This window comes from Martes martes, assembly GCF_963455335.1.
Source record: "Martes martes genome assembly, chromosome: 16".
Classification (NCBI taxonomy): Eukaryota; Metazoa; Chordata; class Mammalia; order Carnivora; family Mustelidae; genus Martes; species Martes martes.
The window spans coordinates 19,947,551-19,971,673 of NC_137904.1; the positions used below are offsets into that span (position 1 = coordinate 19,947,551).

The 24,123-nt window shown below is 46.8% G+C and overlaps 1 protein-coding gene across 1 annotated transcript in view; it reads left to right on the forward strand.

The window, feature by feature from the left end:
* SMG6 (SMG6 nonsense mediated mRNA decay factor) overlaps positions 1-24,123 on the forward strand; it is a 236,751-nt gene that overhangs the window by 99,239 nt on the left and 113,389 nt on the right. Inside the window, exons 11-13 of the mRNA XM_080827352.1 lie at positions 4,538-4,654; positions 6,203-6,371; positions 18,482-18,683. Coding sequence (XP_080683478.1) covers positions 4,538-4,654; positions 6,203-6,371; positions 18,482-18,683 — 488 coding nt within the window. The remainder of the gene's footprint in view (positions 1-4,537; positions 4,655-6,202; positions 6,372-18,481; positions 18,684-24,123) is intronic.

The following is a 24,123-nucleotide window of genomic DNA, read 5'->3' on the forward strand; positions in this document are numbered from 1 at the left end:
CAGCTTTGCTTTGGCAGCACCGTCGCACACACAGGGGTGGGAGAGGGGACGTGTTTATCACTTTTCCTGGAGATTATCTGTTTAAGCACTTCTCTGACAGTTACAATAACAAGGGCAGTGTGTTGTGTTTCCCAGCAGAAGGACACTTGCTGTTGAAAGATGTATAGCACTAATTAGAAATACATAACATCCGGCCACATGGCAGCCTTCTCCCGGCCGCTCCATTTCCTGATTTCATACAACTTTGACGACAGTTGGTTTATGTTTTCCATGAATATGTTCTCAGAAAAATGAGAGAGTCTCCCTGTTACATGGGAGTGAGAAACTATTTCTGCCTGTGCAGGTATTTGGGCACAGGAATAGTGAGAGCTCTGGTCATCTGCCCATCTGAGAACATGTGGGAAAGGGCAGAATCAAGTTCAGACCTCAGGTGACTTTCTTGGTAAGAAATATTTCCGTCTGACTTGCTTAGCTAAAACCGTCCCCCTAAACCCTTGAGCGAGCCTGCTTTTGGAAAGAAGGGGAAAGGCTATTTCACAGTGTTAATGAGTTCCTCAGCTCATGTCAGGCTCCTGCTACCTGACACAAAGCCAGAGGAACCCAGGCAAATACCAAGGCAAACAATGCTTTTTCCTTCCCCACCCCACATCATTTGTTGGTCTGACCCAGCCCAACTCTAGGGATATATATGGGCATTTGTCAGACTAGGGCCAGTTTCCTAGCTCTACCCGCAAAGTGGGTGGACTCTGGGATCTGGATGCTGTTTTCCTCCTCACTTGTATGAGAATGAATACCTCCCAAGGAGTGGCATCTTATGGCTGCTAGCCTACAGAAGCCTGCTCGAGGCGAAGAGTATCTCCGAAGATGCCATAGCACTTAAATAGTTCTCACTGGAGGCTCTGGGTCTGAGTTGCGATGGTTACTTGGATAAATAGCAGTTTTTTTCACCCAACTGTAAGGTCCTGAGGTTGCAGGGACTCTGTTTTATTTGTAGCTGTGTTCTCCATAATACCCAGCACAGGGTGAAGCATACTGTAGGTGCTCAGTACGTGCTTGTGTACCACCGAACCGTGGCGGGGGGGGGCAGCCCTTCCAGAAAGTATTCTCTGTGATATGGTCAGAAGGCTCACTAAGACCCAGGCATTCTGACCCCATATAGCAGTGATATCACCACCTGCTTGATCAGAGCAGAATAGCTTAGTGGTTTGTCCCTCCTGCAGACCATTTCAGGGAACTACTGTCAGGCCCTTTATGGAGAGGCGGGAAGAGGTGAATGAAGATTTGAGGCTCCATGGCTAACACTAGAGCATTCATGAAGCTGCCTTTTCAGCTGCTGCTCTGAGAAGTAGTTGAGCATTTCCACACTTACAGCAAAGAAGCTGTTGTTTCTACCCTTCCTGATCCCCAGACCTTATTGCAAGAGGCTTAAAAAAGAAGCCACCCTGCGGGGGGCCTGGATAGTGTGGTTGGTTAAGCATCTGACTCTTGGTTTGGGCTCAGGTCATGATTTCAGGGTTGTGGGATCAAACCTTGTGTCAGGGTCCATGCTCAGTGTGGAGTCTGCTTGGGACTCCCTCTCCCTCTGCCCTTCCCTGCACTCCCTCTCTTTGTCTGTCTCTCTCTCTCTCTCAATTAATAAAATCTTAATTTTTATTTATTTTAAAAAATATTTTATTTACTTATTTCTCAGAGAGAGAGAGAGGTAGGCAGAGGGCAAAGCAGGCTCCCTGCTGAGCAAGAAGCCCGATGCAGGACTCGATCCCAGGACCCTGGGATCATGACTTGAGCTAAAGGCAGATGCTTAACCCACTGAGTGACCCAGTCACCCCTAAAATTTTAATTTTTTTTTTAAAGATTCTATTTATTTTTTTGACAGAGATCACAAGTAGGCAGAGAGGCAGGCAGAGAAAGAGAGAGAGGAAGAAGCAGGCTCCCTGCCGAGCAGAGAGCCCGATGCGGGGCTCGATCCCAGGACCCTGAGATCATGACCTGAGCCGAAGGCAGAGGCTTAATCCACTGAGCCACCCAGGTGCCCCTAAAATTTTAATTTTTAAAAAAGATTTTATTTATTTCTTAGCACAAGCAGGGTGAGCTTCAGTGGGGAGAAGCAGGCTCCCCACTGAGCAGGGAGCCCAACGTGGTGCCTGAGGCAGACGTGAGCTGAAAGACAGATACTTACCCGATTGAGCCACCCAGACACCCAAATAAAATCTTAGAAAGAAAGAAAGTCAACTTTGACTCCCCAGAGGCCAAAAGTATCATTGTTTTTAAGCAGTTCATTCTCCCCCTTGAGCCCTAGTCACAACTTTGCCCTCTGAGAAATAGCCTAGCCTGCAGTTGCCATTTGTCATAAAAATAGAAATGGGCTTGGTGAAAGTAATCTCCCTTTGTCCCATCTTATCCTTATCCAGGTTAATGAGAGTATCTTATTGTAGTCTTGGGCTTCTCAAAATGCCAGTCTCTTGAAACTAGACACCCCCTTCTGTGCCTTTTCGGGGCCTTCTGTGTGCAGGTAACTTATGCCTAAGATGCCCAGTTGTTAAGGGGTCACTAATGTCAACTCCCAGGATGTGGCGTCTCCTTATACTACTCTAGCTTCCTCTGTTCTGGACTTACACCCCCATTCTGAGCTGGCCTTGTTGCTAATTAGAGGCAGCCTGCTGGCAGTGTTTGGCAGGGGCCTGGGCTGAGCTGGGGCAGTACAGACCGTGATCCTGCCCAAAGTAAGAGATAGAGGGGAGAAGCTGCCATTTTTCTTAGGATGGCATAACATCTTCCCCTTGCCTGCTTTCTACCCTTTCCCCTCTTGATTCTTGGATGCTGGTGTCTTGGTTTCTCTAGTGGAGGTTTAGGGGGCCTTACTAGAAGAAGGATGAGAGTGGTGACCTATTCTAATCACATGGATTGTTACCACTTCCTTACTGCCTGCTGCAGTTGAGTTGGAAAGTTAGAGGGTGACATTTGGGACCAATGGGCATCTGGAAGGATGGCAGGAAAGCCACAACAGACGAATACTTTGCTACACTGATGCTATTCTTATGTTGCGACCTTCTGAGCAGCAGCCTGTTCCTTCTTACTCCCAGGGCTCTCTAAAGTGGTTTGGGGCTGGCTCTGTACACTCCAGTCATGTTTGCTCCTGTGGCCAAGGCGGTTAGGAATAACTGTGGTTGTGTAGCATCTCCTGGAGTAAAGACTTCAGTTAGGCCCCATTGACGAGACTAGTGTCAATGAGGAGAGAGGCAAGAGGGCTTCCCTCTGGCTATTGAGGTTAACGTGCAGGCAGGCACAGAGATCAAACATGTGGTGGCTAATTATCCTTTTTTTTTTTTAATTTTATCTATTCATTTGACAGACAGATCACAAGTAGGCAGAGAGGCAGGCAGAGAGAGAAGGGAGGAAGCAGGCTCTCCGCTGAGCAGAGAGCCCGATGCGGGGCTCGATCCCAGGACGCCGGGATCATGACCTGAGCCGAAGGCAGCGGCTTTAACCCACTGAGCCACCCAGGCGCTCCTAATTATCCTTTTAACACTTGGGGATTCTGAGCCTTCTCCTGTGTTACAGAGGGAATTAACAGATTAGCTGATGCCAGAGCAAGTGAGTGGGTGCCTCATTCCATCTCCTGTGTGTATTGGGTGTCTCCACCTCTGAGGCTGTAATTGGATGGCTGCCTTCTGTTTGTCACCCATTCCTCTCAAGTCTGGATTAAGTGGCCTTCAGGGCGGGCCACTGACAAGGAGTAGGTACAGACAGCGTTTTGAGAGTGTATGTTGTAGCTCCTGCCCAAGAATAGCTCTGGCCACCACCAAGGTGGCTCCTTTAGCTGACCCGCAGCCAGACGGAAGTCAGCCAGGCTGAGAAAGTGAGGGGGAGAGGGTACTGGTATTGGGAGCCAGATTTCTTTTTCAGCCCTGGGGGAAAGAATTTGTGAAATAAAAAGTACCACTGGTTAAGTGCTTATCATATGCACATTTTCCCATGTAAAATTAACTCATTCAGCGAAAACAGGTTATTTTTGTAAGTGGAGGAGTGATGGAAGGTAAGGATGGAACCAAAGGTTAGTGATTCAAGAAGATAACTTAAATTTGTATTTTTTGTGATTTTTTTGGTATTTTTTGTGATCTTAATTGATATTTGTACTCCTAGTGCTATGTGAGAGAAGCTGAGTGAATTAAATATGACTTGTTACTATAGCTTCACATTATTAGTAGCCAACTAAATAGAGAGTCTGTAGCTCTAGCCCAAACTGTCCACCTTGGGGTACCTGGTCCTGGGGAAGCAATGCTGAATTTACACAGGGGATTCCTGTCATAATGTTATCAAGTGCTTACCCATAGACCAGCCATTGTGGTAAATGCTTCATGTGCACTATTTTACTTAGCCTATGGCGACGCTTTGAGAGAGGAAATACTACTACCACCAGTCTTAGATGAGGAAAGGGAGCTCAGTGACAAGACCAAGGAAGTGCACCTAGTAAGCTGGAAAAGAGTAGCCCTTGACCCCCCAGGGCACTGATGGAGTTTCATTTGTCTCTCCTCAGACTGCTTCTCGGAGGAGTGTCGCTCTGTGATCCAGGAGCAAGCCGCAGCGTTGGGCTTGGCCATGTTTTCTCTCCTGGTGCGGCGCTGCACCTACTTGCTCAAGGAGTCTGCCAAAGGTAAGCAGAGGAGGGACCCCCTGACTGACTGATGGCCTTTCTCCTGCCTGGGCCCTGTGCAGACCAGCTCAGGATGCCACCCTGCCTTCTCAGCATCTCCTCCCTCTACTTGATACTCTTGCTCAAGTAACCCCTCTTCCTTCTGCCCACCTAACTAGCCCCACCTCCTTTTGCTTTCCCTTTACCTCTGTAGCCCTCTGTCCTTGGGGGAACTATCCCCTCCCCCTGTTCTCTAGTAGTTAAGATTTTCACTGTACCTACGAGCTGCTGCGGGTTCCTGCAACATTAGAAAACCAGCAAAGAGCATTTCTGTTTTTGTTCATAATTGGTGTTTTGGTTTCCCTGCTCTATATCTGTGTCCCTCTTTGTCTGGTACTGGTGGGTGTTGTAACCACTGTGGACCAGCCACCTTGGACGACTCACTGAACCAGAGCACAGGCTGTTTTTAACCCTTGAGTTGATCAGTGTCCCCATATGCATGAAGGTTGCCCTTAGAAATCTAAGCCTGCCTGCTGAGCCATGTAAGGTAGGGCTGAAGATTGCCCCTTTCTCTCAGCTCCTGGATCAGTATTGGTGAGTATTGAGGCCCCTCTCCTGTCACTTCAATTTTGTGAATGCCTCTAGACTCTGGAGCTGCCTCTTTTGGGAGGGAGGGTCGAGGTAACTTTTTTTATTTTGAAGCAATTTCAAATTTATAGAAAAGTTGCAAGAATTATATACCTTACATACCCTTCACCCAGAGTCCCCATTTGTTAACATTTTACCATAGTTGCTTTAAGTTCTCTCTCTTTTTGTATACACACACAGATGCTTTTGTTCTGAACTATTTGATTGTAAGTTGTAGATGTGGTAGCCCTTTACCCCCAAATGGTTGACTGAGCATTTCAGAATAACAAGGACATTCCCTTACATGACAGTGCAGTTATCAAAATCAGGAAGCCAACACTGATATAATATTGTTGTTAAATCTGCAGACTTTATTGAGTTTGTACCAGTTGTCCTGAAAAAAAGTCATTTTCTGGTCCAGGACCCACCCCAGGTTCACACATTGCAATTTAGATGCCGTGTCCCTTTAGTTTCCTGCAGTCTGGCATTGAATGGTTTTCTGAAGTCTTTCTGTGTCTCATGACCTTGACATTTTTGAAGCATAAGGGCCACTTATTTTGTCAAATATCCCCCAGTCTGGGTTTCTTGTATATTTTCTCAGACTCAGGTTATGCAGTTTTGGCAGGAACTCTGGTGCCATCTCAGTGCTGTGCTGAAGGAAAGCTAAATGGGGGGCCTAGAGGCTGAAGTGGCGACTTCAGCAGGCCACAGGTGGAGCAGAAACAGCTGTCTGCAGGGGCAGACTCAGTGTACTGGTTCTCTCTTTGTCCTGCTTTTCAGAATCCTCTTAGGTGCTGCTGGCACTTGTCCTCCGCTTCTGGGCCCAGCTTTCCTGTGGACTTGGTCTCCCTTCCCTAAGAGCTTGCTGCCGTCCCAGCGCCCCAGGCCTCACTCGTGGGCCACAGCAGACCTAGGCCCAGTTCTCACCCTTTGCCTCTGCAGCTCAGTTGTCCTCTCCTGAGGACGAGGATGACCAAGATGACATCAAGGTGTCTTCCTTCGTCCCGGACCTGAAGGAACTACTCCCCAGTGTGAAAGTCTGGTCGGACTGGATGCTCGGCTACCCAGACACCTGGAATCCTCCACCCACGTCCCTGGACCTTCCCTCACAGTGAGTCAGCCTGCTCATTCCTTTGGCCCTGCTGGCCTTGGCCCACGTGTGCTCCCACGGGTACCCTCCTGGTCCTCTGTTTCTTTCCACCCACCGCCTGCTTGTTCCTCTCTTCTTTCCCCACTTGAACTTTGCTTTTTCACTTCCTTGAACACCTTCCTTGTCCCCTGATACTTTAGGCTGTTTTTCCCTGTTGTCCTGTCTGTTCCTCCTCTTCTCAGTCTGTCTTCCTCTCTAGCTTGCTTTGTTTTGATCTTTGTCCTTGCTCTTGCTCTCACTTCATGCTGTTCATGTCTACGGTCTCTGCAGCTGCCTGTATGGGTGTGTGTCGAGTGTGGGCATGTGTCTGTGTAAAGGCGAGGCCTTGTCTTTTTCTCTCCCTTTTAGTTTCTCTCCACATGTCCTTTAGGCTGTGTCCTGCTGCTTCTTGTGCTGCCTTACACACTCTGCTCGGGCCTTCCTCTCACACGTTGTAATGGTGTGAATGTGCACACCTCTGTCTTCCATTCATTTCGTTTCCCATCTCCCTGTCTCTGTGTGTCCATGTGCTATCTGCCACAGCATTTGAGGTGTGGGGTATGTTGGTCTGGGGAGTATGTGTGTCTGCCTGGGTGTGTTTATGTAGATCTGTTTGTATGTTTGTGTGACTTTTTTCTTTGCTTTTAGTAAATAGTGGTAAAATATATATGTAACAAAATTTGTCATCTTAACCATTTTTAAGTATACGATTCAGTGGCATATTATATTTACATAGTTGTGTAACCATGTGTGGCTATTTCTTTTCTTTTTTTTTTTTTTAGATTTATTTATTTGACAGAGTGTGAGTGGGGGGAGGGGCAGAGAGGGAGGAGACAAGCAGATTCCCTTCTGAGTGGGGATCCCCAACTCGGAGCTCGATCCTAGGACCCTGAGTCAAAACAGGGAGTCAGATGCTCAACTGCCTGAGCCACCCAAGCACCCAATATGCATAGCTGTTCCTTACATCTGTATCTGTGTGTGGGTTCTATCTCTGTGTGTGCCTCTTTGTCTCTGGTTGTCTGTGTATGTCCGGGTGTCTATCTGTGTGTGAAGGTCTGTATGTGTCTAAGGGTCTTCTGGTGTACCCGTACATGTCTGTCCATGTATATGTGTCCACATATTTCTGTGTGCTGTGTCTGTGTCTCTTTCTAGCCTGGGTGTAGGGGTCTCTTTGAGGGATTCATGTGTCTCCATGAAGAGTCTGTTCTAGTGTGTCTATTTATGTCTCTCTCTGATTCTGGGTGCGTGTCAGTCCATGTGTGCTTTGGTCCTGTCCATGTTTCCATGTATGGGAGTGTGTGTATATGTTCCTGAGTATCTGTGTCTAAGACTGCCTGTGTCCATGTCCATGTTTGTCTGTGACTGTGTCTCTGTGTGTCAGTCAACATCTGTGTGTTGAAAGGGGAATTTTTGTGGATGTGGGTCTTCCTGAATCTACCTGCCTCTGCCTGCCTCGTCTGGGTCTCCCTGCCAGAGTCACCTGTAGCCTGCCTGTCTCTGCCTGTCTTGGTGTGTACCTGCCTGCCTGCCTCTATTTATCTGCCTCTTGTGTGTGTCTGTCTGTATTAGGGGTCAGCAAACTGTGGCCCAGGAGCTAAGAATGGTTTACATTTTTAAACAGCTAAAAAAGAAATCCAAAGAATAATATTTCATGACTTGTGAAAATTACTAGGAAAGTCAAATTTCAGCGTCCATGAAGTCATATTGGAGTATTGGAGCACAGCCATGCTTATTTGTTTACACTTTGTCTGTGGCTGCTTTTGCACTGCAGCAGTGGAGCTGAGTAATTACAATAGAGATGTTATGGTCTGCAAAGCTTAACATGTTTACCGTCTAGCCCTTTGCAGAAAGTTGGCTGACTCCTGGTCTCTATGTGTCCCGTTCTTTTCTTGTGTTAGTATTACTGTGTGTTCATATTTGCACAATCGTTTCTTGATGTGTATGCACGTTGGTGCTGCCCATCTCTGGTCAACTCTGTTGATGGTCCATCTCTCTCCCTCCCTCCATGGTCCATCTCTCTCCCTCCCTCCATCTTCTCTTTCTTCCTGGCTCTGTCTCTCTCTTTCTCCTTTTCCTTTCTCTTTCTCTCTCCCCCCACCCCCACCCCGCCCTGTGCTCTGTTTGTGGTGTCTGGCAGGTTCAGTGTACTCAGCTCCTTTAGGCTCTGTGCTGGGTGTGTGTGTGTGTGTGAGAGAGAGAGAGAGAGAGAGAGAAAGAGAGAGAGCGCGTGAGTATCCGTGCCCAGCATTTCATCATTCTTCTTCATTGCTCTGCTCTGGGAGGGGCACATACTGGAGGACAGAGTGTGGAGACCTAGGCTGCTGCGCAATGGTACTTCTCTGGGCTGGGGGCTGCCCATGTGAGTCTCTCCACTTATGGGTTACCTACAGAGGGAAGGCTGCAGGAGAGATTTCCAGCTAGTAGTTTCTTGACCTTTCTGTGTGGACTGTGTGCTTCTTTCTACCCTTTTCTTCCTCAAACTTCTTCCCTGTTCCTCATGCCAAGAAGCTCCCCTGGACTGTCCAGCACTTTCTCTCCCCCTTCCCTCCCAGCCCTTGCTCGGTAACTGTGTGGCTGATGTTCACAGCAGCCTCCCGTGAACCCTCCTAGGTTCCCAAATGCACCCCAGGCTGAAGCCTTCGGAGCCAGGGTTGAGCCGTCTGCTAGGCGGCTGGGGTCACACAAAGGAATGGACTCATCTGCTGGCTAGGGGCAGCCGTTTCCCGGCAGTGGTCTCTAAAGAGTTAACATGTATAACCTCAAACATTTCAGGCTGTTAATCTATAATGCCGACTAGGCAATTTGCAGTTTTGGAAAGAAACTGACAAGGAAGGTCTCAGCTCTCCAAGTATCCGAAGCCACTGCTTCTGAGCCTGCACAGGGGTCACAGAGTGTTCCTCCCTTCCTCTCAAGGGGTGGGGAGGCAGACCATCTGTCCTTGGAGCTTGGGCTTTCCCTGGGTCACCGCACCTCGCAACCACAGGTCCCTTAGATATGGTCCACCCAACCCCTGTTTATCCATATCCCGGCCATCAGTCCTGTTAACTCTCTTCTGTGACCCGTCTCCCTTTATCCCTCCTCCCTCTCCCACTCCCTTTGGCTTTTGTTTGGCTGAGGAAATGGAAAGCTCACACAGGAAGTGCTGGGCCTCATTTGCTTGAGGTGCTGAGTCTGTTTTCTCTTTGGATGCTGTAGCAAATGGCCCGTTGCCGGCCTATGCAAGCTGCTGCCCATCTTTGGGCAAGGGCTCAATCTGCAGCTGGGCACGTGGTCCAAGCTACAGCCGTCCCCAGCTAGGCTTCCCCTCCAAGGCTACAGACAGGCAGAGGGGGTTGGGACACTTGAACAAATTTGCTTTTTCTTTTCAGACTCTTCTTTGCAGTATATTGAATCCGATTGCCTAGTAAACAAGTTCCTGTGTAGCTGTGGGCACCACTGATGAATCCAGTCTAGGCTAGAGCAGCCAGTGTGGTAGAGAATGGAGTCTCCTTTTGTGCTTTCTCTGCATTCGGGATCAGCAGCTGGTCGTTTCTGGATGCAGGTTTAAGCATAAAGGTGGAGCTTTGCTGTCCTGGGGACTGACCACAAGACATGGTGATTTGAGTGCTGGGGCCTCTGTTGGACAGAGCAAACCTGGCCTGACCACCACTGAGGGTAGTCCCACCTCACAGATGTCAGATCCAAGTGCTGGAAAAGTGGAATGAGAATTTACGTCCCTCACTTCCACTTTCTCATATAGCTGCCTAACACTCACTGAGTAAATAACTATGGTTGAGAGGTTGGCAGGGTATGGTGGTTCTGTGGATTTCAAAGTGGCCTCTTATGCTCATTGATCTTTCATACTCTGGAGCCTTTTCTTTTAAGGCCACTGGGAATAACACCAGACAGTTCTGTGGATGTCAGAATAGTAATCCCTGTGACACTCCCAAGGTCCTTGTGCTGATCTCCATTTTGGAGGGTTTAGGAATGCTCTCAAGAGAACAGGAAGGAAATGGCTTCTACTTAACATCTCTCCTTTGGAGGTTTTCGCTGGTTTTTGCCAGCATTTGTTCTCTGCAAAGACAGATCCATCATTGATCCTAACGTGAGGTGATCAGATAGCTTACCTTTCAGTTTGCTTCTCCTCCAGAAACTGTCATTCCCAAATTGTCTCCCTGACACACTTGGACCCTTATTCATCTATCCCCCTTCATTCCCTCCCTTTCATTTCGTTACCTTCTTTCTCTGTACAGTTAGAGAATCATTTCAAAGCTTTCTTAGGGGAATTCCAGAGCTCAGCATTAGTCTCCGTGGTTCTCTCCTTTTTGGCCCATATTTCTCTTCTTTCCAGTCCAATATACATTTCCTAAGTGGCAGTAGCCACTTAGGCACTTATGGCACACATAGGATGATGACGACAGGACATCACCAACACCGCACAGTGATAAGGGCAGGATTTCAGGGGCTCTTGTGCCTTCCTCACAGGGGCACTCATAGGTATGTGTGTTGGAGTCAGCAAGTAAGTAGATGGACTTTCCCATTTGTACTTGTAATAGGATGGCTTTATATTCCCGGAGATTTTGGTACAGGGGATTACAGTAGGGTGTGGAAAGTTGCCTTGGGCTGCTGTGAAAGACAGTGTAAAGTGCTTTGGTCTGTTTAAAACAGACCACAGTGTTTGGAGCGACCATCTACTTGTGGGGTTTGGGAGAGGAGGAGTGGGGAACACGGTTTCTACACTAGGTCTCTTATTAGGAGGGAGAGGTAGCTGCTCCCCACTTAACCATGTGAGCATGAAGTAAGCTGTGAATGTCAGGTGATGGAGAGGAGCAGAGCAACAGGCTTTCACGAGCCTAAGCATAATGACCCCTCACATCCTAGGACCTTTGGCAAGCTAGGGCAGTGGGACAGCCTACCTCATTTCATAGTCTCTGCTGAAGCCAAATCTTCCCTCATCTTGATCTCTAGTTCTCAGTAAGTGAAAGAGTCAGGGGACTTTGAGAACATCCAAACCTAGCCCAGCTGTGGCAGTTGGTTTATTGCTTTCAGCTGGTACTTGAACCCAGGTCCTGGTCTTGGAGGCTTTCCCAGGTTTAATCCCCAGAGCTTTCTCTGCAGCTGTATGACACTGCGCTGACCCCGAATGAGGATAGGAAAATAGAACCAGTGCCAAGCCAGAGTCTCTTTTTCATTTGGAGTCTGGCTGTCTGCCCATGACCAGGGTTACATAATGGGAAACATAGCTGGGGCTCTGGAGAGCCCGCGTTTCACCAGGCTGCCCAGACCTTCGCATTCTGATGCTATATATCTTCCTAATTGTAGCTCGGATGCATTTATCACACTGTTGGATTGGAGTACTGTTAAAAAAAAAAAAAGAAGAAGAAGAAGAAGAAAAAAAAAACACCAGAAATTCCTGGACTTGTTACTTTTCCATGGCTTGTCTTGTATAGTCTACAGAGCATGCTGGAAAAGGCTTGTAGGGAACTCTCAGTGCTGTCACATAGGGAGACTTAGGGATATGTAGGGAGTATGCAGTAAGCTGATTTCCTCAGGGAGCCTACATGTGTTGACCCTGTAGACGAGATAGAAATTCTTGAGTTAAAAAACAGCTAGTTCACTCACCCTCACGGGGCAGCTCTGAAAATAAGAACTAATCCCAAGTCTAATCGGCATCCCTTCAAGGACGCTTAATACATCTTCCCAAAAGGGCATTTTAGGAGGTCACTAAGTAATAGTCCATCAGCACTTCCCTGAAGGAAGTGGTGGTGACTGTGGGAAGCCCCTTTGCTACCCTGGCTCCCCACCCAGTCTCCCTGGCTCCGGGTTGGGGCGTCAGCACTACAGCCTGGCACCAGGGGGGTTCCTCTTCCTCCAAGTGCTGAGTGTGAGACACACGTGATCTCTCCCACGGCAGGAGCCTCTGTCCCCTCCCAACTCCTCTCACAGGACTTGTGAGAGGAAGGGGTGTTGGCCTAAGGCTCCAGTCTGACCCCAACAGGGTACAGCAGCTGACCCCAGGGAGCGTACTTTCCAGCTCTGGGCTGAGGTTATTTGGGTCCAGTGTGTGCTAAACTAAGAAGACGTGTTGGAGTGGTTACAGCTAAAAATTTAGAGAGGCAGGAACCGTGAGAATCCGCACCAGGGAGGCCGCCGAGGGCTCCACTCATGCAGTGGAGATGTTGAGGTCCCCTGGGGGCTGCTCTTTCCCAAACACACAGTGTTGATGGGTTTAACACACCATAGTGATGCAACAGAGGCCATACATGTTGAGCGTAGCTTGGGAAAACTGCAGTCACGTAAGGCACTGACCTAGAGGGAGGCTGAGGGAGGCACAGTAGAGGTACTTGAGACATCCTGGAATGAGGTTACCGTGACCTGTTGTTGGCCAAAGGGTTCCAGCTGCGCTGCTTAGAACATGCAGAAGTTTATGTTCCTGGAGTTGTGCAGGGTGACCGGGCTTCAGAATTCGATTTGCCCTATTGGGCAGAATCAATTTAAGTTGGACACTTTCCCAAGGGCCCCAGTTGACTTGTTTGTATAAATCAGAAAGGCAGAAGGGATTATCTTTTACCAACTCTTAGGTTCTTATATTCATCTAATAAACAGCTGTTATTCTTGGAGGATGATATCTTGCTCCCCATGTCTTAACTCCTGAAACAGTGATCTCTGACACCAGTGTCTCCTCTTTATTTATTTATTTTTTAAAATATTTATTTATTTATTTGTTTGACAGGCAGAGATTACAAGCAGGCAGAGAGGCAGGCAGAGAGAGGAGGAAGCAGGCTCCCCGCTGAGCAGAGAGCCCGACGTGGGGCTCGATCCCAGGACCCTGGGACCATGACCTGAGCCGAAGGCAGAGGCTTTAACCCATTGAGCCACCCAGGTGCCCCCCGTGTCTCCTCTTTATATCATGGCAGCATCTGGAAAATACACTACAGTTCCTTAATCTCTGAGAGAGCTGGAGAGATTCCTACCACCCTCATCTCTACCCCATTCCAGAGCCCGTTGAGGTACTTGGCATTGTCACCAGACCAAATCCTCAGCCCCCTGAAAACAGAGTTGGCATGACATCTCAGCTTAGCAAAGGGGCTTCCTAAGGGGTTCATTCAGGTCCTTTCTACCTATTAGCCGCTCACCACCTGCAGTTGAGTGCAAAGTCCTCAGGGCTGCAATGGAACCCCATGTTGGGAGTTGTGGGCTGGGGTATAATGGTCCTTAGGCAGACAAGTTTTTAAAGGAGCATACTGCATATCTTAAGAGCGTTTCTCTTGTTGTGGCCTTCTGTCTTTCCTCTTTGTGTGTATAGTCCACGGGCTTTCTCTTTTCCAGCTTCCTCATGTCTAGTTTCTGTGCCACCTTGGCTATATTTCCAGAACTCCTCATTCCAGGAACCAAAAGACCCAACTTGTTTCCCATCTGTACTACAACTCTCATCTTCCATAGCTCTGAAACACAATGCAGGGCTTCTTCTCACTCACCTCTTTCCGGGTTTGTTCTGCAGCTGTGGAGTTTGAATGTTAGTGTTTAAACAAGCTGGTATTACACAGGAAATGGCCACCTCCACAGGCCCCTGCAGGCTTGTAACATGGGGTCATTGTACTTGATATTAATCACCAGTCAGCCTGTTCCCCCAGTAAAAATATGAAGGGGTGTGTGAGGGCTCAGTCCTCCTTAGACTTGCCAGAAGGATGGCCTGAGACCTGGTTGGACCTTAGCACTCCACTCTCCGAACTCTCTACCTCCCTGGGCCCCACCCCTGATGGAGCCTTTAGAAAAGTTCCTACCTGATCTCTTTCTTCTCTATAAAGCTGGCAGATCTGCCTTTCGTTCTGAGTTCTAGAAAAGAGATCTGTTGTGGTATAACTTGCCTCACCTGTCTCATACCTTACTTAACCTTTTGGAGCATTTTGTGGGATAACACTTTGTGTGAGAAAACTCCAGAGTGCAGGAACACAGAAGCCTATTAGTCTACCTGACACCAGGGCTTCTCAGTTCCTTGGACTGAAGCTGCTTTTCCAGGGGTGTATGCAGAAATAACCCCAGCCTGAAGGGTTAATATGATTCCCCAAGTCAATATCCCCCAAACAACCAGCCAAGAGTGTGTGTTGGTTCATTTCTGTGAAATGTGTTTCCCCAGTCACCTGGGCTGGCCTGGGCTGCATTGTATCGGCCAGCAGCTGCACTGCACTCAAACTGACAGCTACATTAAACCTTGGAATTCTGAGGCAATAAAAAGTAAATTAACTCTTATTTTTTTTCCTTTCCTGATGGAGTGAGTGAATGCATGTCTGTAGGGAAGTGAGTAAGCCTCGGTCCTGAGTACATACCTCTAACTAGCCACTGCTGGTCTGTCCCAAGCTAGGATCTGGTGTTCAGACTCCAGCCAGGGGTCTGCTTTCCTTGTGTGTGGTGTTTCTGTGGGGTTGGGCCACTGGGTCACCCAGCAACTGCTGATCTTGCTCACTAATCACATTACAGCTGCTTGAGAGGTTCCCTTGCCACCATTCTGAGAGCCGTAAACGGACTCGCTGGACGCAGTTTCATATTCTCTGGCTGCTTTGTGTCTGCTTGGTAAAGAATGCATCCTAACTGTAGTGGGATTTTGTGGGTTCTGGGATCTTCCCCAAAATATGACTTGGGACCAGAATAAGCCAAAGGCACTCGCCCAGGCTCATACCACTGTTTAGAACCAAAGGTTGTTTGAGATTGTCTGAAAAACCTTTTGGAGAGTCATTTTCCAAGTGTTTCTAGAAGATTGGAAAAAAACTCATAGCTGCCAGAATTTGACTTTGGGCTCCTTGGCCCAGGCTAACTTAGAACCCTCAGAACCCAAGGGCTGCTGAGGGTTGAAGTTTGGGAGGCACTCCTACCTGGGATAAGGAGCTAGAGCAGGAAAAAGCCAAGCTTTTCCCCTTCCAAGCAGATAGGAAACCCTGTGTTCACCCACAGAGCTGACCTCTCAGCCCAGAGGCCTGGTTGGGGGTAAGCTGAGGTGATGATGCCCAGGTACCAGGAATTACCTTATCCTTAGCTTTTGAGGTCAGGCATCTCACCTAGGTTTTTGGTTTTTTGGTGTGTGTGTGTGTGTTTTAAGTAAATGTATTTATTTGAAAGAGCATGAGTGCATGCGAGGGTGGCGGGGGGCAAAGGGAGAGAATCTCCAGCAGACTGCCTGCTGAGTGCAGAGCTGACGTGGGGCTTGATCTCATGACCCTGAGATCATGACCTGAGCGAAAATCCAAGAGTCAGATGCTTAACCGGCTGAGCCACCCAGGCGCCCCTCACCTAGTTTAAGTACCTCTTCCTTTTAGTACTAGTTTCCTGACACTCCTCTTCCCTTCCCTCTGTGGAGAGTCACGGTATGATGCATGGGTGCCTAATTAGTGTGTTTGTGTCCATGGTGCTCACTGGGAGAGGAGGTAATTGATGAAGTGATCTTGGGCAGTTGCACCAAGACACCAGAAGAAAGCAGCTACTTGGAATCAGAATTCAATCACAAGACCAGTCTGAATGGATCAGGGTAGAAGTGACCTTTCACTGAAGCATTTTGTGTATTCCCTTGGTTCTGGTTAGTCTAGCATGGCCCTCAGGCCCCTTTATATTCCTCATTTGGGAACTTGGGACACTTCCTACGTCTTTTGGCACCAGCTGCTATCTTACAAACCAACCCTGGGTTAGGAACTCTCATCCACTTCATTTTTTCAGTGAGTCTTAAGATTTTGGCACAAGGTGGGTGGTAATGGGCAAAAGGCAGCTGTGGGCAGGGGTCCCTAGTGGTGGCCAGCAGTCTCTGGGAGGAGTCAGTTTTGGTTTATCTGAGCCTTAGGGGACAGGGGAGCATGGTAATGAGAACCACATGGTACCACATATTTCTTCGTCTTGCATCCAAGATGGTAGGGGTGGGGGGATGAGAGAAGGATGTGGGGCCTCCCACTGTGGCAGCCGTGGGTAATTTTCTGCTGCCTCTCCCTGACTGGGGATGCTGCTGCCCACACCTCCCTACCCCCCACTACGTCCTGAAGCGATCAGGTCCTTGACCTGCACAACACCAACCAAGGCCCCTAAACCAAGAATTCAGCTGGGAGACTTTTCACCTTCTTCCTTCTCACTGTCGTCTTTCCTGTTTATTTTCCAAATTGCTGCTCTGCAGCCGAGCAGTGCCTGTTGGCCAGAGCTCACCAGCGCTGTGGGATTGGACTCAGGCAGTGGGCTCAAGTGGCCAGCAGGGCACTGGGGGAGGAAGTGGGGAGCTGGAAGAGCCTCCCTGTGCGTCTCCCATGGGCAGCGCTAACCTCGGAGGCGGCCCTGAGCAGCCCTATCACATCCGGTGCTTGTCTCTGCAGCCGGGACCGGAGGATAAACTATCAGAGCTGTGGGGCAGTGCATCATTCCTCTTATTATTTTCTTCTCTGCAGATGGGGTCGTGGAAAGTTCAGTTCCTTTTAACCCTCGAAGTTCTGTTTATTCTACAGCTGGTAGCCTGAATGCCGCGTTTCCCATTACATCACAAAGGGGCTCAGGCAGATCTCTGCACAGAAACGTGTTGCAACTGTTTATTTTTTTCCATATTTAAACATTTCTGACAGCCAAACTCAGCTGAGCCAAAAGATGGAGCTTTGTGAATGAGTCTGGTTGTTGGTGTCTGTGCAGAGAGAAGGCTTTAGAAAACTCTCGTCCCTCCGGTGATTCTTCCCAAACATGTTCTTTTTCCTGGGCAAAGCCTGTGAAGCAAGTTACTTCTGCAGTACACGTGTGTTGATTATGTGCTGTTGTGTGATTAATGGGGCTGTGTTCCGCCTGGTTCCCAGGACACTCTTGAAAACAAGATGTTTCATTTCATTGCCTTTTCCTAGTGTAGTGATTACAGTAAATAAACCAGTGCAGGCTCCTTCCACCTGGAGTCAGGGAGTCCCCACACCCCTACTCCACTTTCTCTCCCAGCATCACCTTCAGTGGCATGTCCCTTGAATGCCCTTTTTTCTGCCATCTCCCCAAAGCTCCTAGACTGTGGGAGAAACAAATTGCTTAAGGCTGAGGTCCCTCCCTAGCAGATTTGGCTCATGCGCAGTAACTCCTCTGGGAAGATTCCAGGATGTAGCTCATTCGTAGCTTTCTTTGCCTCTTGCCACTCCACCTCTTGACCCTAATTGTAAAGCTTTTTTTTTTTTTTTTTTTTTGTAATTCTCCTGTGCAACTCACTCCTTTTGAAGTACAACTTAGCATCAATAGGTACAAAAACTGGAACAGTCCCAGGCAAGGCAGAGTGGTTGGTCACCCTGTATCTAACCTTCTACAAATGAGAGAAAGGAGAGGGAGTGGGGTGGCCAAGACAGCACTGGGACTGGTTCATCTGCTGAGATGCATGGGAAGCTTTAGTGTCCTGGGATGATCTTGGCGGGCCAAGAATGAGGTTTTTTATTGGGTGGGTGGGTGGGGTAGGAGGAGATGTTTAATTCCAGTACAGTTAACATACAGTATTATATTAGTTTCAGGTGTATAGTATAGTGCTTCAACAATTCTGTACCTTACTTGGTACTCATCAGAACAGATGCACTCTTAATCCCATTCACCTATTTGTATTTGTTTGTTTTCCTGCTTATATGTAAGAGAAGATTTCTAAAGCATCATAAGGGGAAAAAAAAACCAACGTGACTCTCTTCATGGTGTGACTGGCTCCTCTGGCTGCATGGGAGGAGGGGAGATTGGCGCTCTGTTGCTATCTTGTGGCATATACTTGGCTGGACAGAAGTGGGGGAATTCTGGGAGCTGCCTCAGGCACTGGGTGTCTAGAATGTTTGAGTAAGTGTCTCAGGCACACTGTCTGGAAAGGTGACAGGACCTGCATTAGGCAACCAATTCTCTAAATTCCTTTTCCTCTCTGGTTAAGATTTTAAAAACTCCCCCTAATCAATTTCAACTTTGCCTAGATGGACACTCGCCCACCAGATTGCTGCCATGGATGCAGTTTTGTACCCTAGCTTTTTGGGTAAGAGTTTCTGGAAGTTGCCAGCCATAGGCAGCATTTGCCACCAGTACCTCCCTTCTCACAAGTGCTTAAAATACTTTAACTGGTCCCTCTTTAGAGCTGTTCTTTCTGCCCTTATTTCTCACAGGGTTGCTATGGATGTGTGGTCGATGCTGGCTGATTTCTGTAACATATTGACTGCGGTGAATCAGTCTGAGGTGCCACTGTACAAGGACCCGGACGATGACCTCACCCTTCTTATCCTGGAAGAGGATCGACTTCTCTCCGGCTTTGTCCCCTTGCTAGCTGCCCCTCAGGACCCCTGCTACGTGGAGAAAACCTCGGATAAGGTCAGCCCCAGGCCAAACATCCCTCCCCATTCACCCCTCCTCTTAATTCTCCAGACTTTTTTATTCTTGGGAAGTTTTCTGTGCAAACGGAACATGATTAAGTCATTGAGAAGGGTGTTAAGGGAAAATATCGACCTTTTAGCCGCTGACATCCAGCTCTGTGTCCTGAAAAAAAAAAAGCCCTCTCGACTTCCTTTGGTGTGTGTGTGTGTGCTCACTGGCATGTTGTATATACGATCATTTCCTCACTTGTTTAAATAGTGCAGCTTGTGTTGGCAGTGCTCTCACTCAGCTCCAAATGGTTTGCATCATGCTTAAAGCACCCTCCTTCCTCCCCCCTCTCCTCCTTCCCCCCAGCCACAAAACTCTGCACTAGGAAAACAGCCAGGGCTTTTTCCCTTCTCTAAGGAGGGGAGTGATAAATAGGTGACTAGAGAGAAGCAGACACCATGTGTTAACTTACAAAAAAAGCTTTTAGGAATATGAAGCATTCCCCGCTGCCTGGTTTCTATTTTTCTTCCTCTAAGGACTGTGTTTTAACCTGAACTTTTTTCTGGTCTGTTTATAGAAAACAAAGCTCGTTGCCTGTTGCCCTGGTGGGGACTGTGGAACTCTTAGTCTCTGCTTAACAGTTGGGTCTTTGGCCAGGTGTGGAGGGTAGGGCAGGCTGCTCTGCTTCACGTTCCCATGTGGCAATTGCTTGGGTGGGGAAGGGGCACCCACACACCCTGGGAACAAAGTCTCCTATGCTGAGCTGGGGAACCCTGTGTCTGACCTCTTTGCAGAGTTGTTAACATCATATCCCCTGGGGAGGCCTTTGGGGAAGAGGCCACAAATGGCTTCGTGGGTGGAAGCCTTTTGGCCTACATGAAGTATATATAGAGAGACATAGGTGCATGGCTTTTTTTTTTTTTAAAGATTTATTTATATGTTTTAGGGAGAGAGAGAGAGAGAGAGCATGTGCCAGCGGTGGGGAAGGGGCAGAAACAGAGGGAGAGGGAGAGAGAATCCTCAAGCGGACTCCCACTGAGCACAGAACCCAATACAGGGCTTGTTCCCAGGACTCTGAGATCATGACCAGAACCAAAATCAAGAGCCAGCTATCTAACCGACTGAGCCATCCAGGCACCCCAGGTAGATGTTTTTTAAAAAAATACCAAATAGTAAAAACTAAATCCCAGCCATAAACTGCAAATATGAAAGAGATTATATTGAATAAAAAATATTGCTATATTGAAGATTTAAAATGTTTAAACTTGTTCTTAGTAGAGAAGAGTTATATGTTCATTATAGACAAGTAAAAAAAAAAGAAAGAAAAATTTATCCACAGTCCTTTTACCTAGTGGTAACATCTCTGTTATTTTTGCTAATCATAATCATATTTAACTACTAGCATACATACTTTTTTAAATATAAAACTAAGAATTGTTATACAGACTATAATCTGATTTTTTTCACCTAATCTTTTTTTAGTGTATTCTTATATGGAATCATTTTTTAAAAAGATATTTATTTATTTATTTTAGAGGGAGAGATAGAGGAGAACAAATGGGTGGGGCAGAGGGAGAGGAAGATAGAATCTCAAGGAGACTCTGTACCAAGCGTGGAGCCCAACATGGAGCTCAATCTCGGGATCCCAAGGTCTTGACCTGAACCACAATCAAGAGTTGGATGCTTAACCAACTGAGCGCCCTATATGGAATCATTTTTGATTATCACTTTGTATTCTTCTGTATGCCAAGATTTCTTTAACTAGTCTTTGCTTTATTGAGCCAAGGGACTATTCTCAATTTTTGTACTGCTGTGAACAGTGACATGATCCTTATAGCATAATTTTTGCATATATTCCCCTTGGTTAAACCTATTGACATATAAAAAACCTCTTCCTCTTTGGATTTGTTTAATGACTAATATCTTGGGAATATCAGACTCTCTCTCTCTTCTAAGAGGAATACTCATTTTATGCTTTTCCAATGAAAAGTTGGGAGTAAAATCCTGCTCTTCTAGTGTCAGAAGGGGATAATAATGGGGAATGGTAGTATGTGAGGCTGAGGATAACTAACACTGTTTATATGTTGTGGGAGAAGTTCAGTTAGAAGAGAAACTGGGTAAGCATGGCTTGGGCCAGGAGATCTTAGTACTCTTCTTCTGTGATCACAAGGTGAGTTTGACTCTGGAGGGTACTTCTGGGAATCAGCTACTGGCTTAGCTGCCTTTTGGTGCAGAGCAAGGAAAGAGGCCTAACCAGCTTCAGACTTGCTGACCCCTAACTCCTTATCAACTCTCCCAGCGGTAGTGTCAGTATGATACGTGTATGTGATACAGCATATGGTACAATGCAGCATATGAAAAGTGTATGATGTGGCCAGAGAAGAACACACAGCCAGCGGCCCATGCCCTCAGCCTGTAGTAGTGGTTCACAGGCTGCCCCAGGGCAGTTGCAGCTCGTGGCAACTCGAGACTAAGGTAGGTCTCCGCCTCAAGGACTGTGAAATAGGTATGTCAAACATAACGTCTCCAGATCCATACTCTCCCATAAGCCTGGTCTGTCTGTCTTCTCCCCATCTTGGTAAATAACAGCTTTGACTTTGGGTAGCTTATATTAAATTCTTGGGGTTATTCTTGGCTACTCTTTTTCTCACACCTCCATATCTAATTTATCAGCTGTTCATGTCTTCTTTACCTTCAAAATAAATGCAGATACAACTCTTTCTTACCACCCCACCCTAGATCAGCTCTTTGCAATGCCTTCTGACTGGTTTCTCTAGTTCCTCCTTCCTCCTACTCCCCAGTCTGTTTTCAGCACAAGTGGAATGATCTTTTTAAAACATCAATAAGATCATGTCACTTCTTTGTTCAAAACTTTCTGATAGCTGCTTCTCTCACTTAGAACAAAAGCCAGAGTTTTGGTGGTGGTGGTGGTGTTATTTTTAAAGATTTTTATTTATTTGAGAGAGAAAGAGAATGAGAGAGAGAAGGCATGAGAAGGGGGAGAGTCGGAGGGAGAAGCAGACTCCCTGTTGAGTAGGGAGCCCGTTGCGGGACTCAGTCCTGGGACTCCAGGATCGTGACCTGAGCCAAAGGCAGTTGCTCAATGAACTGAACCCAGGCACCCAAAAGCCAGAGTTTTAACAACATCCAGCAATGCTCTCAGTGATATGACACCACCTCTACCCGCCCTTAACTCTGATGTCAGCTCCTACTGCTCTCCTCCTACCCGATATGCTCTAGTCACTTTGGCGTCCTTGCTATTCTTCACACAAGCCAAGCACTCATGTCTAAGGGTCTTTGCACTTGCTTTCCTCTTAACCTAGAACACTGTGTCCCCAGAGAGCTGTGTGGCTCTCTCACTCCCTTCTAAGTGTCACCTTGTTAGAACGGTTTTCCCTAGCTACTCTGTATAACATGTGTCTTTCCTTTTCTTTTTATTCTACTTTATTCTCCATTGCAGAGGAAAATAACGTCTCTATATCTAGCATGTAATGGTCCCATGATTAGGTACTTCTATATAGTATCTCATTAAGTTCTCCTAATAAGCCTGCCAAGTAGGTATTAGTACCTTTGTGTTATTTGTTCTGTTGTGATGGTGGTGGTGGTGGTGGTGCTTTTTGAAAGAGGTGACTGAGGTTCAAGAGAAGAGTGAAAAAATGTTGATAAACTCGTATGGGTCATCTGCATAGCTGACCCTAGAACCTTTAGGTCAGCTATGGAGGGACTCTTTAAGAACCTCGGCCTTTTAGAAATCTGAAAGAGATCGATATTTTCTCCAGCTTTTAGTGTTCAGTACCAAGATATGTAAAATATGTCAAGGACTCATCAGTAGCAGCAACATGTGCAATTTCAGTGCTGTCCAGATTGGTCCCATGTTTGGTCCCACCTTGATGTCCATTCAACAGGTATTTACTGAGCATGTCTGTATTATACTGTCTTACACACAGAACGAGAGAGATCTAGACTTGTAAAGCAAACATCCTAGTTTGGAAGCAGTTGGTGGCATGTACAAACGTGAGAAGCAACATAAGTTAATTTGAACCTGTAATTAAGAAGGAACTCTTGAAATTTTGTTGAGCTGGTAGTATTCCAAAGAAGGCATTGCTTAAGGAGCATTGATTTGGCATTAATGTATCATTGTATTTCCTAAGCATGTTCTATGGAACTCTAGTTTTATAGGTTCTTAATTGTTAGATGAAAGAAAAAGACTTTCATGATCATACAAGTTATGGTAAAATAATGTTAAGCAGGGATGCCTGGGTGGCTCTGTCAGCTAGGCATCCAACTCTTGATTTCGGCTCAGGTCATAATCTCAGAGTTCTGAGATTAAACCCCAAGTCGTCGAGCTCCCTGCTCAGTGGGGAGTCTGCTTTTCACTCTTCCCCTCTCCTTCTGCCCCTCCCCCCACTTATGCGCGCGCTCTCTCTCTCTCTCTCTCTCAAAACAATAATTTTTAAAAAGTAACAACATTAAACAGAACCCAATACTGTAAGACTTATTGGAGATTTAACATAGTGTACTGTGAGAATAGACTTTGCAATCTTTCCCAAACTTGATTCACCCATGATCTTTTTTTATTTAACATCTTGCAGGACTAGTACTTAGCTTAAAAAAAAAAAAGGTAAAAGAAAAAAACCAAAAACAAACCTGGGTGTGGGATGAGCAAGAGGTAAGAAAACAGGTTGCTATTGGAATCATCCAGAAGAAAAATAAGATGAGGGTAAAAGCAGAGTGGAGCTAGTTACATTCTGAGACAGACATCACAGATGTTGAAACAGAGCCAGCCAGGGTAAAGAAAGTGACCTTAGGTTCATTGTGTGGCTGCTGGACATCTAAATTCAGAAGGGTAAGTAATTTACTTACCCAAGATCATGTAGCTAGTAAGGAAGTGTAGGCTTAGAACCCTTCCTTTTCTGTAGTACTTTAAAACCTCATGTTCTGGGACTCCTGGCTGGCTCAGTCTGTATAGCATGGATTCATTCTTTCTTTCCTCCCTTCCAGAGAGGGAAGTGGGGAGTGGCAGAGGGAGAGGGAGAGAATCTCAAGCAGATTCCCCGCTGAACATGGAGCCTGACGCAGGGATCAGCACAGGGATCGAACTCATGACCCTGAGATCATGACCTGAGCCAAAATCAAGAGTTGGACACTTAACCAACTGAGCCACCCAGGCGCCCCAAGCACGAAGCTCTTGATCTCAAGTTCATAAGTTCGAGCCCAGTGTTCGGCATAGGTTTACTTAAGAAAAATTAAAAAAAAAAATTTTTTTTTAAATCCTCATGTTCTAATGATTTGATGTCTAGGATTTGGTTCAAAATAATTTATGGACAGAAGCATGAATGAAAAAAAGACCAAATATTGATCATTATTACATCTCAATAATGGGTGGATTGATTTCATTATAGTGTTCTACTTTTGTGTATGTATGAAATTTTCTATAATAACTTGTGGT